General features: G+C 35.0%; 1 protein-coding gene across 4 annotated transcripts in view; it reads left to right on the forward strand.

Annotated features, from left to right (window-relative positions):
• The window catches only part of XRN1 (5'-3' exoribonuclease 1), a 120652-nt gene that overhangs the window by 14298 nt on the left and 88998 nt on the right, over positions 1–17356 (forward strand). For 2 of the 4 annotated variants that reach the window (XM_007086338.3, XM_007086339.3), the window contains exons 4-13: positions 1022–1131; positions 1221–1331; positions 3030–3112; positions 5790–5877; positions 5962–6130; positions 7174–7241; positions 7554–7691; positions 11980–12046; positions 12256–12361; positions 15349–15438. In XM_007086338.3, the coding sequence (XP_007086400.2) occupies positions 1022–1131; positions 1221–1331; positions 3030–3112; positions 5790–5877; positions 5962–6130; positions 7174–7241; positions 7554–7691; positions 11980–12046; positions 12256–12361; positions 15349–15438 (1030 nt within the window). Of the gene's footprint in view, positions 1–439; positions 584–1021; positions 1132–1220; positions 1332–3029; positions 3113–5789; positions 5878–5961; positions 6131–7173; positions 7242–7553; positions 7692–11979; positions 12047–12255; positions 12362–15348; positions 15439–17356 lie in introns of all 4 variants that reach the window. The other 2 variants (XM_042957119.1, XM_042957121.1) reach the window with 2 other exon arrangements.

Here is a 17356-nt window from a genome sequence, read left to right on the forward strand (position 1 = left end):
CTATGAAGACCCACTATACGGATTTACAGATGTTGATAAGAGCAGCTGTGGATAGGACTCTCCCAGATCCAGACTTCTAAACCTAGAAGGATCTTACAAGATCCGTCCTACTCCCACCATTTGTTTGTATGAAAACTCACTCAGTGAGGTTGAGTCACATCCATGGAACTAGCCTGTTACGTAGGATAAGAAACCCATTCTCCTAGTCCGGAGCACTTACTATCACGTTTCTTAAAGGCAGTTAAAATTCTGTGACTTTAAGAGTAAATTAATTTATTAGTATTACAACTTTAAATTAGTTTTATATGCAACAACATACTCTGTACTTACTAGAGCTTTGTCTAACATCATTATAATCTTTTACTTTGAAAAAAACTTAAAATCTTATTTTTTTTCATGACTTCTTTACTAACTATGGTAATTTTGTCTTTCACTTAAGTGTTCTTATCATACATTGGTTGATTTAATGACCAGTTTTATCCTGATGTGGTTTAAGACCGTGTTGCCTTTGACTATTGACCCTCTGGACTTTTCCTGAAACATAATCACTGTAAATTCAGTTTCCAGAATAATAATTTTCCAGGTAAACAGTAATAATAATAATAGTTGTTGTTGTTGTTGTTGTTGTTGTTAGTAATCTGATTATAGCTACAGGCCTTAAAAAACATTCAGAAGCCAGCAGAGGAAATAAAAGATTGAGATTCATTAGAGTTGAAACTCTGCCCTTGTGTGAAGATACTGAAGCATAGTTCTCAGGCAGTAGTAATATTTCTTGATTTAGCTACATGAAATTAACTTCATTTTAGGGTGAGCAGTGAAATGAGAAACATTGTAATATTTGCTAGGGAAAGGCATGAGGGCTTTTCCTCTGGAGGAATACCTAGCTATTCCTACCCAGCTGGATACTCAGATCCAATTTCATGTTGTTTCTGGGAACTCATTCTTTTTTATGTCTCTCTCAGATTAAATTTTTTATTTTTATTTTTTTCAGATTAAACTTGTTAAAACTTTTTATTTATAGGGACTGAATTCATGGCCAGGTTACATGAACATCTGAAGTATTTTGTAAATATGAAAATTTCTACAGATAAATCGTGGCAAGGAGTTACCATCTACTTCTCAGGCCATGAGGTTATTATCTTTTTTTATTTAAAGATATTTTTAAATTTAATATTCTAACGCACAGCATATTACCACATTTTTTTTTAACATGTATTTAGACTCCCGGAGAAGGAGAACATAAAATCATGGAATTTATCAGATCTGAGAAAGCAAAGCCAGATCATGATCCAAACACCAGACATTGTCTTTATGGTTTAGATGCTGACTTGGTAGGTATAACATTTATTTTTATTACAACCTTATGCCATTTTAGTTAAATATCTAAGAGACTTTCATAAGAAGCTTTCTGGCTGTAGAAACAAATATTGGAAACATAATAATGGTTGCTACTTCTGCCATTAGCACAGTTCAAAACAATTAGAAAATGAACTCTTTTGGGGCATCTGGGTGGCTCAGTCAGTTAAGCGTCCAACTCTTGGTTTTGGCTTAGTCATGATCCCACAGTTCAAGCGTTCAAGTCCGCATCAGGCCCTGTGCTGACAGTGCAGACCTGCTTAGGATTCTCTCTCTCTCTCCCCTCTTTCTGTCTCCCCCCAGCTCATGCACACGGTCTCTCTCAAAATACATAAATAAAATTTTTTAAAAAAAGAAAACTCTTGCCATAATTTATGATTAGCGGGTCTCTGTAGTTAGTGTTCACACTTGACTGATCCTTGTGCTATGAATACTCTGCCGTGGTCAGGGTAGAGGGGGCTTTTTAATCTCATGCTTGATACATAACTTTTAATAATACCTGATCTGATAACTCTATGACCTAAATAACTTTACTATACTTTTTTCACTTAAACTTTTTATTACAGAAATTTTCAAACATAAAGTAGAGAAGTTATAAAATGATGAAACTTCCTATAGGCTTTATCCACCTTAAATAATTTTCAACCTAAAATAAATACTCTAAATATTAAATTACTTTCCTTTTCTTATCCCTAACCATCTATCTCCTTTCTCCTACTTCCCTTGACTCTTGAAGTGTATCCCAGACATTATATCATTTAATCTTTCTCTAAAGAAGGGTTGTTTGAAATAAATAACCATAATGCCATTATCATACATAAAACAAAAATTAATAATCACTGTTTAATATACAAATAACCATTTAGTATTCACATTTTCCTGATTGCTTCAGAAATGTTTCATCTTGTTTTGTATGAATTAGGTCGAAATAAACAATATATGTTGCAGTTGGTTGATATGTCTCACTAGACTATTTGAATGACTTACTTTGGACATTAGAATACTATGTGAGAAGGGCTCATGGGTGACTCATTTGATTCAGCGTTCCATTCTTGATTTCAACTCCAGTTGTGATCTCAGGGTTGTGAGATTGAGCCCGCATTGGGCTCAGTGCTTGCACAGAGTCTGTCTTAAGATTCTCTCTCTCCCTGTCTGTCCCTACCTTGCTTGTGCACGCACTCTCTTTCTCTAAAATAGAAAAGGAAAGGAAAGAATACTATATGAGAAAATTAAATGAAGATGACCTTTTCTAGTTTTTTGTTTGTTTGTTTAATTTTCACATAGTAGAGGTATTCTGGCCTCCAGAAGAGTCTTAACATTCCTCTATCATAGAAAAGCTGCAACCTCCAGTTTTTTACCCATTTCCCCCATGGTGGATGGAAAGGTGTGAAAACCTAGAGAAGGTTTTGGGGATTTTTGTGGAGGGTGGGCAGGGTGGTAGTTACAACGGTGATGTGAGTCTAAGGTAAACATTTTTTCTTAGAAAAGTGCATTCATTTTACACCATTCATAACTTATGAGTGGATCAGATTTTGATATTTATATAATGTGATGTTTTTATTAAATAAGCCTCTTTTTTTCTACATAGAAATGTTTTTAATTTAATTGTTTTTATGAACCTGATACTATAAAAAATGAGAGAATAGAAACATTTTTTAATCATTTTTCAACAGATTATGCTTGGATTAACAAGTCATGAGGCACATTTCTCTCTTTTAAGAGAAGAGGTTCGGTTTGGTGGCAAAAAGACACAAAGGTAAATCATACTGCATATATGTTAGAAGAAAGAAGAGCAATTAAATTAAGAATAGTGACCATTTAACAGATACATGATCTGTAAAGATTTTCTCCCATTCGTTTTTATTCTGCTGATAGTGTCATTTGATGCACAAAATTTTTAATTGTGACGATGTCCATTCTTTTGTTGCTTGTTACTTTTAGTGTAATATCCAAGAAATTGCCAAATCTAATGTTGTAAAATGTTTTCCCATTTTAAGAGTTTTGCAGTTTTAACCCTTACATTTAGGGTTTTGATCCATGTTGTTAATTATCATATTTGGTATGAGGTAAGGGTGGACTTCATGCTTTTGCATGTGGATATCCAGTTTTCGCAAAATCATTTGTTGAAAAGACTGTCTTTTTCCCCTTCAGTGGTCTTGGCACCGTGGTTGAAAATCATTTGACCATATATGCAGGGGTTTTTCCTGGGCTCTGTATTCTATTCAGTTGATCTCTGTGTTTTTCTTTATGCCATTACCACGGTATTTTGATTACTGAAACTTTGTAGTAAGTTTTGAAATCAGAAAGGATGAGACCTCCAACTTTGTTCCCCTTTGTGAGGATTATTTTGGCTGTTTGGAGTCTCATGAGATTAATCATTTTTAGGATGGATTTTTTGTTTGTGTAAAAAATGTCATTGGGATTTTTTGTTTGTGTGAAAAACCTGACTGGGATGGCATTGAATGTGTACATCCATTTGGGTACTATTTACAGTTTCATAGTAAGTCTTCCAGTTCATCAATACAGAATGTTTTACAATCATTGTGTCTTCTTTAATTTCTTTTGACAGTGTTTTGTAGTTTTGGTGTGTAAGTCTTTTACTGTTGTTTTTTTTTTTCTTATTTGTTTTCCCTTTTATTTAAAAAGAATTTTTTAATGTAGTCACCATGCTGTACATTATATCTCCAGGACATATTTATCGTATAACTGGAAGTTTTCACCTTTTGCCACCTTCACCCATTTTGCCCAGCCCTCACTCCTCTACCTCTGGGAACCATCTGTCATTCTCTGTGTCTATGATTTCAGTTTTTTGCCTTTGATTTTTTTCTTTTGCCTCTTTGGTCAAGTTTGTTCCTAAGTTTTTTACTCTTTTGGGTGGTATTCTAAATAGAATTGTTTCTTAATTTCTTTTTTGGATTGTTTGTTGCTGGTATGTAGACACAGCTGATTTTTATGTGTTGATCTTGTATCCTACAATTTTGGGAGATTCTATGGGATTTTCTGTATATGGAATCATGACATCTGTAAATAGAGATAGTTTTGCTTCTTATTTTTCAGTTTGTATGCCTCTTATTTCTTTGCTTGCCTAATTGCCCTGGCTAGGACTTCCAGTATAATGTTGAATAGCTATAGTGAAAACGGGCATCCTTGATCTTAGGAGGAAAGCTTTCAGTCTTCTAACATGGAATATGATATTAGATGTTTGTTTTTCATAAATTCATTTTTTCATGTTTAGGAAGTTTCCTTCTATTCTTACTTGGCTAAGTACTTTTATCTTGGAAGGTATTGAATTTGACAAATGTTTTCTTTGCTAGTTAATTGTATGGTGATTTTCCTTTGTTTATTAATGTAACTTATTACATTGATTTATTTTTTTACATTGAGCCATCCTTGCATTCCTGGGATAGATCCACTTGCTCATGATACATAATCCTTTTAAAATGCTGTTGTCAGTTTAGGGACAACTGGCTGGCTCAGTCAATTAAGCGTCATACTTCAGCTTAGGTCATGATCGCCCAGTTTGTGGTTTCAAGCCCCACATCATTCTCTGTGCTGACAGCTCAGAGCCTGGAGCCTGCTTCAGATTCTGTGTCTCCCTGTCTCTCTGCCCCTCCCGTGCTCATACTCTGTCTCTCTCCCTCTCTCTCTCTCAAAAATAAATAAACATTAAAAAAAATTTTAAATGCTATTGTCAGTTTATATTCTTACTTCTGGTTAAGCTTGAAGTATTGACCAATAGCTAGGAATATAGGCCCCTATACCAAGCCAGGGAAAGATAAGAAGAAAGAAATGATGGAGCCTCATCATTGAAGCTTTTGTCTGTACTGCAGTAGGCAGAAAAGTGTATATACTCAATTATATGTATGCTTTCTGCTCGTGGCCAGCCTTAAATGGGCCAGAAACCACTGGTTTCTTAAATCTGTTATCTATTATTTAGGCTTTCTTAATTCTGAGAATCTTTCCAAAAAAAGCATAAGGCAGACCAATTATTTGAACTTGATTATAATTATACTTTTATCTTTTATCTTTATCTTTAGCAACCCTACAGCTTTCCTATAAATTACATGCCTGGATTATAAGAATTAATTATCTTCTAATGATAAGTTTTATTTTAAGCTTTGCTGCATTTTTAAAATTTTATTTTTAATCTTTATTTATTTTTGAGAGAGAGAGAGAGAGAGAGAGAGAGAGAGAGAGCAAGTGGGGGAGGAACAGAGAGATAGGGAGACACAGAATCCCAAGCAGGCTCCAGGCTCCGAGTTGTCAGCACAAAGCCCGATGGGGCTCAAACTCACAAACCACAAGTTCATGATCTGAGCTGAAGTCTGACATCTAACCAACTGAGCCACCCAGGCTCCCCATCCTCGCTGCATTTTTAAACTTGAACCTTAAAGACACAACTAACTCTGTGTTGATCATCTCATTAATTACAGGGTATGCGCACCAGAAGAAACCACATTTCACCTCCTACACTTATCTTTAATGAGAGAGTATATTGACTATGAGTTTTCAGTATTGAAAGTAAGTATTAATATAGCTGTGGTACAAAGGAACTGTGTAAGTAGAATTTCCGTACAAGTTGACTTTTTCTCCATTTTGCTATAGGACAAGATCACATTTAAATATGATATTGAAAGGATAATAGATGATTGGATTTTGATGGGATTTCTTGTTGGCAATGATTTTATCCCTCATCTACCTCATTTACATATTAATCATGATGCACTGCCTCTTCTTTATGGAACATATATTACCATCCTGCCAGAACTTGGTGGTAAGAAAAGTTTAATATTTTTTTTGAGGCTACTTTAATTTAGCACTCACTCACCTAACCGTAAAAATGTGACTCATTTATTAGATTATTGCATGCACAGCTAAAGTAGGAAAAAAATTGGGGGTTTCTTTTGGTCTAAGACACTAAGCTCTGAGGTTATAATGTTCAGTGGTTCACAAGCAAAGAAAATGACAAGAGTTAAGCAGCCTCATTTACTGATACCTAACTAATCTCTGCCTTTGATTATTTAAGAAAGCCAGTACAAGATATAAAATGAGGGAAAGAGGGATGCCTGGGTGGCTCAGTCGGTTAAGCGTCCAACTTCATGAGTTGAACTTAATATCTATTATAATTTATACTTTTCTTTTATCTTTATCTTTAGCTACCCTAAAGCTTTCATATAAATTACATGCCTAGATTATAAGAATTAATTATCTTCTAATGATAAGTTTTATTTTAAGCTTCGCTGCATTTTTAAAATTTTATTTTTAATCTTTATTTATTTTTGAGAGAGAGAGCAAGTAGGGGAGGAACAGAAAGACAAGGAGACACAGAATCTGAAGCAGCCTTCAGTCTCCGAACTGTCAGCACAGATCCCGACGACAGGGCTTAAACTCAAAAACCACAAGTTCATGACCCTGAGCTGAAGTCTGACACCTAACCAACTGAGCCACCCAGGCGCCCCATTCTCGCTGCATTTTTAAACTTGAACCTTAAAGACATAACTAACTCTGCGTTGATAATCTGATTAATTACAGGGTATGCTCACCAGAAGAAACCACATTTCACCTCCTACACTTGTTGGAAATGTAGGAGGATTATTATGTGAACCTGGAATTTATTTTGCTTCAGTTCTTACATATTTTATATTACTGTCACATGAGTGTCTTAGAAACTAGCACCAGTTATATTGCCCAACACTTGAGTGTTTTTCTTGATTAGTAGAATGTCAACATTCAACATTTTGTAAAAAGAATTTTGTGGAATTGTTTTGAAAAAATAATGTTAGCTTTTAGTACAAATTTAGTTTTTGTTCCTTTTAGGTTATATTAATGAAAATGGCCATCTCAACTTACCTCGATTTGAGAAATACCTTGTGAAACTATCAGATGTAAGTAACTAGGTATTATTTTCCTGTCCCAGGGTAGCTATAAATGGTCACAAACCAATTACATAATACTTAAAGAAAAAGTTTTGGTACTTCTACTCCAATTGATCATTCTGTATAATTTCACCTATTATTTTTATTTTTAATGCTTTTTGATTTTAACTTTCATAATAGTAGATGAGGTTCCCATGTACATAAAAAAGTAACATTCTTTGATATCCTATGCCCCATAAGTAGCAACTATTAAAAGTTTCATTTGTATTCTTTCAGACATACTTCAGTTATTTTTAAATGAATTTAAATATTTTTGTATAGTTTGATCGGGAACACTTCAGTGAAGTTTTTGTGGACCTAAAGTGGTTTGAAAGCAAAGTTGGTAACAAGTACCTCAATGAAGCAGCAGGTGTCGCAGCAGAAGAAGCCAAGAACTACAAGGAAAAGAAAAAATCAAAGGTGTCTGTTTTTTTAGGTGTCCTTTCATTTTTTTAGCTGTTAAGGTAAAACTGGTATTCCATGCTTCTCACTTTTCTTCTTATGATTTTTGTAGTTGCCTCATTTCATTTTCATTTTTTATTTTCTTCCATGGAACATTTAAAAAAAAAACTGGTTTCTTCTCTATTAGATCCTATCATTTAAATCTGATCTTTAAAAATCAACTTCTTTTTTTTTTTTTAATGTTTATTTTATTTTTGAGAGAGAGAGAGAAAGAGACAGAGCTGAGCAGGGGCAGGGCAGAGAGAGAGGGAGACACAGAATCTGAAGCAGGCTCCAGGCTCTGAGCTGTCAGCACAGAGCCCGACGTGGGGCTCAAACTCACAAGCTGTGAGATCATGACCAGAGCCAAAGTTGGACTTTTAACCGACAAAGCCACTCAGGTACCCCTAAAAATCAACTTCTTTTTAACCCTTGAAGAATATTCTCTTTTCTTTGCTCATCCATTCTACTAATAAGTATAGCAAAACTTCTAAATATAAGTGCCCAGAAAATCAGTTATCTTTTGTAAAATGTGGGTATTTATATAACATTTAATATTGATATGTTAACTAGATCAGTGATTTTTCTATAGAAATAATTTATATATAAAATATACCAATAGGCTTGGTAAGAGTAATATAGCACAATATCTAATAAATGTTAGGTGCTCAGTAAATGAATAATAGAATCATTCACAATATGCTAATATCGTACAAAGCATTAATAATAAACTCTAAAAAATGTCTTATATGTATTAGCTTGGAAAATAAACTTCTTCTGAAGTTTTCTGTATTTCTGAAGTTTTGGGGTTCTGATAAAACTGAGGAGTTTGCTGTACTCTCCTTGCTATACTGGTTCTATTTAGGCTTAAGCCAAGTAACTCTTGCTCCAGGAAGAGCAGTTACCCTGATTTTCTCTAGTGTAGTCCTAATTGGTTAGCTTTCCTTATTGGAACTTAGGAGCAGTCAGTTTGCATTCTACTGTGTTATTTCTCTTAAGAAAACAGGCTCAGCAACTTCTTGGGAACGTGTACTCAAAAAATTATACATCAGTAATCCCTGGCTGTACCCATCTCAGCTCCTTCCTTAAGCTTCCCAAGTCTTCAGGCATATATAGTTAATGTTAGAGACACTGGCAAAATGAGAAGAACTAGAAGAGCCCAAGCGCTAGCAGAGGCCCTAGTTTGGATGAACAAAAGGAAATGGAGATAAGGGAATAGGAAGAACTAATGAGAGTCACTGGCAGTAGATAGGCAATCAGAAAATAAAAGAAAAGTTAAGATCACTGGGAGGAAAAACAGATGAGCAGGATGTGAAGAATGTGATGAGATGAGAGAACTATAGAAAAGCAAATGAGTCACATGAGAGAAAAATTTGGAAGTGGAGAATATAACAAAGTTATAAAAATGACAGAATCCAGGGGCGTCTGGATGGCTCAGTTGGTTAAGCCTCAGACTTCGGCTCAGGTCATGATCTCACGGTTTGTGAGTTCCAGCCCCACATCAGGCGCTGTGCTGACAGCTCGGAGCCTGGAGCCTGCTTTGGATTCTGTGTCTCCCTCTCTGCTCCACCCCACTTGTGTTCTGTCTCTCAAAAAAAAATAATAAACATTAAAAAAATTAAAACAAGGGGCACCTGGGTGGCTCAGTCGGTTGAGCGTCCGACTTCGGCTCAGGTCATGATCTCGCGGTCTGTGAGTTCGAGCCCCGCATCGGGCTCTGTGCTGGCAGCTCAGAGCCTGGAGCCTGCTTTTGATTCTGTGTCTCCCTCTCTCTCTGCCCTTCCCCTGCTCATGCTCTGTCTCTCTCTCTGTCAAAAATAAATAATCATTAAAAAATTAAAACAAGAAGAATGACGGAATCCAGGGATATGGAAAATATGTACTATCTATAATTGTAGGAATCAATTATAAATAAATAGATTATGTTAACACAATAGATGAGAATTACCCATTACATATTTTTGAGAAATTCAACATAATAAAGACTTAGCGAACAAGTGATACAAAACCAAAAACATTTACACAGTATTTGAGGATTATTTTTATTTATTTACTTTTTATTTTGAGAGAGATCACATGCAGATATGCACTGGCAGGGGAGGGGCAGAGGGAGAGAGAGAATCTTAAGCAGGCTTCACACCAGCGGAGAGCCCAAAGCAGGGCTCGATCTCAAAATAGTGAGATCATGACTTGAGCCAAAATCTGAAGTTGAATACTTAGCCAACTGAGCTACCCAGGCACCCTGAGGATTATTTTTTAAATGAACTTTTACAGTGTATCACTAAAGGGTCATTCAGTTCTTTTAAATATTTTTTAAATCTTCCTGTTAAATGTCTTACTTTGAAATATATCTTGATATATTGATTTATAGGTATAATTAATTATAAGTGTGATATTATAATTAATTATTATATATGTTTATAATTATATAATTATAATTATGTTAATAATAATTATATTGATTTATAATTTTTTTAGGGCCAGGAAAGCTCCTCCATATGTTGGGCTGCTTTATTTATTTTTTATTTTTTTCGCTTAACAGATTTTTATTTAATTATTTTTTAATATGAAATTTATTGTCAATTGGTTTCCATACAACACCCAGTGCTCATCCCAACAGGTGCCCTCCTCAACACCCCTCACCCACCCTCCCCTCCCTCCCACCCCCTATCAACCCTCAGTTTATTGTCAGTTTTTAACAGTCTCTTATGGTTTGGCTCCCTCCCTCTCTTTTTTTTCCTTCCCTTCCCCCATAGTCTTCTGTTAAATTTCTCAGGATCCGCGTAAGAGTGAAAACATATGGTATCTGTCTTTCTCTGTATGACTTACTTCACTTAGCATAACATTCTCCACTTCCATCCATGTTGCTACAAAAGGCCATATTTCATTCTTTCTCATTGCCAAGTAATATTCCATTGTGTATATAAACTACAATTTCTTTATCCATTCATCAGTTGATGGACATTAGGCTCTTTCCATAATTTGGCTATTGTTGAAAGTGCTGCTATAAACATTGGGGTACAAGTGCCCCTATGCATCAGCACTCCTGTATCCCTTGGGTAAATTCCTAGCAGTGCTGTTGCTGGGTCATAGGGCAGATCTATTTTTAATTTTTTGAGGAACCTCCACACTGTTTTCCAGAGTGGCTGCACCAGTTTGCATTCCCACCAACAGTGCAAGAGGGTTCCCGTTTCTCCACATCCTCTCCAGCATCTGTAGTCTCCTGACTTGTTCATTTTAGCCACTCTGACTGGCGTGAGGTGGTGTCTGAGTGTGGTTTTGATTTGTATTTCCCTGATGAGGAGTGATGTTGAGCATCTTTTCATGTGCCTGTTGGCCATCCGAATGTCTTCTTTAGAGAAGTGTCTATTCATGTTTTCTGCCCATTTCTTCACTGGATTATTTGTTTTTCGGTGTGGAATTTGGTGAGTTCTTTATAGATTTTGGATACTAGCCCTTTGTCCGACATGTCATTTGCAAATATCTTTTCCCATTCCGTTGGTTGCCTTTTAGTTATGTTGATTGTTTCTTTTGCAGTGCACAAGCTTTTTATCTTCATGAGGTCGCAATAGTTCATTTTTGCTTTTAATTCCCTTGCCTTCGAAGACGTGTCAAGTAAGAAATTGCTGCGGCTGAGGTCAGAGAGGTCTTTTCCTGCTTTCTCCTCTAGGGTTTTGATGGTTTCCTGTCTCACATTCAGGTCCTTTATCCATTCTGAGTTTATTTTTGTGAATGGTGTAAGAAAGTGGTCTAGTTTCATCCTTCTGCATGTTGCTGTCCAGCTCTCCCGGCACCATTTGTTAAAGAGACTGTCTTTTTTCCATTGGATATTTGTTCCTGCTTTGTCAAAGATTCGTTGGCCATACTTTTGTGGGTCCAATTCTGGAGTCTCTATTCTATTCCATTGGTCTATGTGTCTGTTTTTGTGCCAATACCATGCTGTCTTGATGATGACAGCTTTGTAGTAGAGGCTACAGTCTGGGATTGTGATGCCTCCCGCTTTGGTGGTCTTCTTCAGTATTACTTTGGCTGTTCGGGGTCTTTTGTGGTTCCATACAAATTTTAGGATTGCTTGTTCTAGCTTTAAGAAGGATGCTGGTGCAATTTTGATTGGGATTGCATTCAGTGTGTAGATTGCTTTGGGTGGTATTGACATTTTAACAATATTTATTCTTCCAATCCATGAGCATGGAATGTAATTATTATATATATGTTTATAAATTATAATTATATTAATAATTATTATATTGATTTATAATTCTTGTAGGGCCAGGAAGGCTCCTCCATATGTTGGGCTGCTTTAGACAAAAATGGAGAAGTGGTAACTTCTAAAGGTGAGCACAAACTCTGTATTCAGTATATGTTATTTTTTTGACAGAATAGTTACTATATCTTTCCTTAGCTAGTACTAATTCAATAATATTGGATAAAACAGATTTCTGTGATAGCATATAAGCATCTGCTTTGATATGTATTTATCAAAGCATTAGATGGAAAAACAGAATATTCATAATTGTCAGCCACTCTCTTTCCTTTTTTCCAGATAATTTAGAAGATGAGACTGAAGATGATGACCTATTTGAAACTGAGTTTAGACAATATAAAAGAACATATTACATGACGAAGATGGGAGTTGATGTAGTATCTGAGTACGTTTTTGCCAATGTTTTTACTTTAAAATAGAAAAAAATCATATTTTGCATTTCTTCAGAAAACAGCATAATTTTAATAGTTAAGGTAGTGGGAAAGGAGAATTCTTTGGCTATGTAAATTATTGTAGTGTCAATCTTTCAACTACTATGGTTTTGGAGGTGATATTAACTGATGTGTTATATTCCAGTGATAAAATTTGTCAAGTAGAAAATGGTTAGTTTTGTTTTTGCTTTCCATATTCCATTTGCACATCACACTTACTTCAAAGGCTATCTGGCTTGGCCCCAGGTTAATTACCTAGTCCAAAAGTTCCTTAAGAACTTGACCTCTATAATGGTGGCTTTCACACTTTTAAACTGTAGCTCACAGTATGAACTACACGTTTGTATTTTATTTAACAAAATTTTATAAAGTGCTTACCAAGTACCAGGAGCTATTCTAAGCATTTTAAAATATGGACTTATTTAATTTTAACAATTCTGTAAGGTAAGTAAAATATTACTATTTTACAACAGAAATTAAGGAATTGAGAGGCTTTTTTTTGTTTTAAAGTGGATTCATTTGTTTTTTAGAGAGTTCATTTTTAAGTAATCTCTGCATCCAATATGGGGCTTGAACTTACAACCCCAAGATTAACAGTCGCATGCTCTATTGACTGAGCTAGCCAGACACCCTAAGGAATCGAGAGGCTTAAAATGACTTGTCCAAGGTGACAGTCAGTGAGTGGCAGAGCCAGGATTTGAACACAGGCTGTCTGGCTCCAGATTTAATACTCTCTCTCTCTTTTTTTTTTGTTTTTTTTTTGTTTGTTTATTTTTTAGTAATCTCTATACCCAGCATGAAGCTCACACTCATAACCCTGAGATCAAGAGTCACATGTTCTTCCGACTGAGTAGCCAGGCACCCCCAGAGTTTATATTCTTAACCACTAGATGAGACTGCTTCTTTATAAGTGAAATAAGAGCTTCATGAAATGCCATGTACCTTTTTTCATACTTACATGTTATACTTAGATATTTTCTATACTGTTATTTTTTTAATATAATAAAGTACTATTAGATTTTTTCCTGAGTCTGCCCAGAGATAGACCCAGGCCTTCAGATGTTGCTTTATGTACTCTCAGACTGTCTTCTAGGCTAGACATAGTCTTTCTCATCTATATTCATACTGACCTCCAGTAACTAGAGGTATAGGAATTCTAGTACAAGTCACCGGATCATTTGAAGCTTTGTCAACTACTATTATCATGCAAGACTTTTGAGACTTGAGAAATAAAATATTAAAAATAGTTATGCTTCTAACCCTTTATTTAGTCCTTATCTTTCCTTGATTATAGTTATATAGTGCTATAATACCTGCTGTTGGCATTAAATGCTTAATTTGATAGCTAATGAATCTGTTTTATTTTCCTTTTCTTTTATATATTAAACTATAGACTTATTAAAAATGTGATACCGTTTATTTGCCTAGCAAATAAGCAAATCTTTTAAAATTGTTATATTTGATGTATAGAACATCAGGAGAGATGGTAGTGTTCTTCCTTAATTACTGATGGGGCTATAAACTGGTAAAATTATTTGGAAAGTACATGTCCAAAAAGTTAAATTATTTATCCCTTTGACTCAATAATTCTAATTATTAATCTGTTTAAAAATATAAACTTAAACACAGAAGATCCTTATATACACAAGGATGTTTATTACACAGTTTTTTATAATAGTACAGAATTAGAAATGATCTACATGTCATCATAATCATGTCCATCTCCTCTTTGTGACAGTCACCATCTTGCCATAACACTGTCTCCAGAATCTGTAGAACTGCTAAACTGGTACTTATAAAAAGTTCATAATAATTTAAAAATTTTTTTTTCAACGTTTTTTATTTATTTTTGGGACAGAGAGAGACAGAGCATGAATGGGGGAGGGGCAGAGAGAGAGGGAGACACAGAATTGGAAATAGGCTCCAGGCTCCGAGCCATCAGCCCAGAGCCTGATGCGGGGCTCGAACTCACGGACCGCGAGATCGTGACCTGGCTGAAGTCGGACGCTTAACCGACTGTGCCACCCAGGCGCCCCAAGTTCATAATAATTTAAAAAGATACTTATAGTATATTATTAAATACAAATTTCAAAAGCAGGACACAAAATCATATACACAGTATACTCTCATTACAATAAAAAAAAAAAAAAAACCTGGGCACGGAAAAAAGACTGAAAAGAAATATACCAAAATGTAATAGTAATTGCTGTTAGGTGATAAAAATGCTTTTCTTCATTAATAATGAGAAAATTTTCATTTTCAAAAGTGTGCTTTCCAGAAATATTGATATCTGGAATTTCTAATTGCGTCTGTACCTAAATTTTGATAACAGACACTAATAAGGTTTATGGCTATTTTTTGGTTTTAGCCCAAGGTGTGTGTGTCTGTCTGTCTGTCTGTGTCTGTGTGTAGAAATATTTTCCCTTAAATTATGGTTGAGAAAGAAATGATTAGAGGGAATTTTGTTCAGTGGGGATAGCACTTTTCAATGTATCTTCTAGTTGCTATAACCAGATTCTACAGTCTTCCTGATTTCCTCCTGTGATTTTCTCAGGCATCCTCACTGATAGTTTCCCATCCCTGTATCCCATTGCACCCTGACTATTTAGGAGTGGTAGTGACACTTCTTAGAAAACTTCCTTGGCCATATCCTCAAACTTTAAATCACAGGTATAGTACACTGACTGAATAAATATGCACAGTAGGTTTAAGTCTTCTAATAATCGCTTTAGGAAAACTATATGGCAAAACTTTAATCTGACAGAATGGAATTTGTTTTAAATAATATTTTGGAATTTTTCTGATTGCAGTTTTTAACTTATTCAGTGATTATATAAAACATATGTGAGGCAGGGTGTATCAGCAGATATTGTGCTCTAAAGATAAATGACCTGTCTTCAAAAATTAATGTTATAATTAAAATATGCTTTTCTGTTTTTAGTGACTTCCTGGCTGATCAAGCTGCATGTTATGTTCAGGCAATACAGTGGATTTTGCACTATTACTATCATGGAGTTCAGTCCTGGAGCTGGTGAGGGAATAAAAGAAAAATAAAGTTTTGATTTTTTTTTTTTTTTTTTTTTAAATAATGATTCATTACTATAATCTCATTTGGGATTCTCTTCTCTCTTTATTCCTATTTATGGTGCATTTTTAAAAAGGCACATATGGCCAAGTTTAAATGAAATACGAGTAATCTTTTCTTATATGAAAATAGTTTTTAAAGACTTTTGTGTAACAAAGATGCTTCCAGCCCTAGCAAATGGCCAATAATGAAAGCTCTTTAAATCTAAGGATTTAAAATTTTCTATCATGAGGAATTAGCTGTGACAAAGTCTTGATAATTATTGGGTCTGAGTGATGGTTATATAGGGTTGTTCATTATATTCTTTGCTACATTATTGTATACTTGAAAAAATTGTTCTAGTGAGTAATTATTAAAGAATGGGTTATTTCAATGTTAGACTGGGAAGGGTAAAAAAGAAATGAGAAAGGAATTATTTGCTTTTCCTGGAAATAGTAATAATAATCATGCTTCCTCTTCCAGCAAGTTCCATCTACATTTCCAAACCATCCACCAAAATAGAAAAATAACAAACCCAGGGAAAAGTAGAGACTTTTAGGAGATGAGATAGTTTATGTTGTTTTGATAGCACCTTTGCTAGGCTTTGTTTTAAAGCACCACACAGCAGCACTTCCAAAACTCAAACAGGAAGAAATAGAAAACTTCAACAGACCCATAACCAGCAAAGAAATTGAATCAGTTATCAAAAATCTCCCAACAAATAAGAGTCCAGGACCAGATGGCTTCCCTAGGGAATTCTACCAGACATTTAAAGCAGAGATAATACCTATCCTTCTCAAGCTATTCCAAAAAATAGAAAGGGAAGGAAAACTTCCAGATTCATTCTATGAAGCCAGTATAACTTTGATTCCTAAACCAGACAGAGACCCATTAAAAAAAGAGAACTATAGGCCAATATCCCTGATGAATATGGATGCAAAAATTCTCAACAAGATACTAGCAAATCGAATTCAACAGCATATAAAAAAAATTCTTCACCATGATCAAGTGGGATTCATTCCTGGGCTGCAGGGCTGGTTCAACATTCACAAATCAATCAGCATGATACATCACATTAATAAAAGAAATGATAAGAACCGTATGATTCTGTCATTTGATGCAGAAAAAGTATTTGACAAAATTCAGCATCCTTTCTTCATAAAGACCCCCGAGAAAGCCAGGATAGAAGGAACATACTTAAACATCATAAAAGACATTTATGAAAAGCCCACAGCTAATATCATCCTCAATGGGGAAAAACTGAGAGCTTTCCCCCTGAGATCAGGAACAAGACAGGGATGTCCACTCTCACCGCTTGTGTTTAACATAGTGTTGGAAGTACTAGCATCAGCAATCAGACAACAAAAGGAAATCAAAGGCATCAAAATTGACAAAGATGAAATCAAGTTTTCACTTTTTGCAGATGACATGATATTATACATGGAAAACCCAATAGACTCCACCAAAATTCTGCTGGAACTGATACATGAATTCAGCATAGTCGCAGGATACAAAATGAATGTACAGAAATCAGTTGCATTCTTATACACTAACAATGAAGCAACAGAAAGAAAAATAAAGAAACTGATCCCATTCACAATTGCACCAAGAAGCATAAAATACCTAGGAATAAACCTGACCAAAGATGTAAAAGATCTGTATGCTGAAAACTATAGAAAGCTTATGAAGGAAATTGAAGAAGATATAAAGAAATGGAAAAACATTCTGTGCTCATGGATTGGAAGAATAAATATTGTTAAAATGTCAGTACCACCCAAAGCAATCTACACACTGAATGCAATCCCAATCAAAATTGCACCAGCATCCTTCTTAAAGCTAGAACAAGCAATCCTAAAATTTGTATGGAACCACAAAAGACCCCGAA

The sequence above is a fragment of the Panthera tigris genome, chromosome C2 (genome assembly GCF_018350195.1).
Source record: "Panthera tigris isolate Pti1 chromosome C2, P.tigris_Pti1_mat1.1, whole genome shotgun sequence".
Taxonomy (NCBI): Eukaryota; Metazoa; Chordata; class Mammalia; order Carnivora; family Felidae; genus Panthera; species Panthera tigris.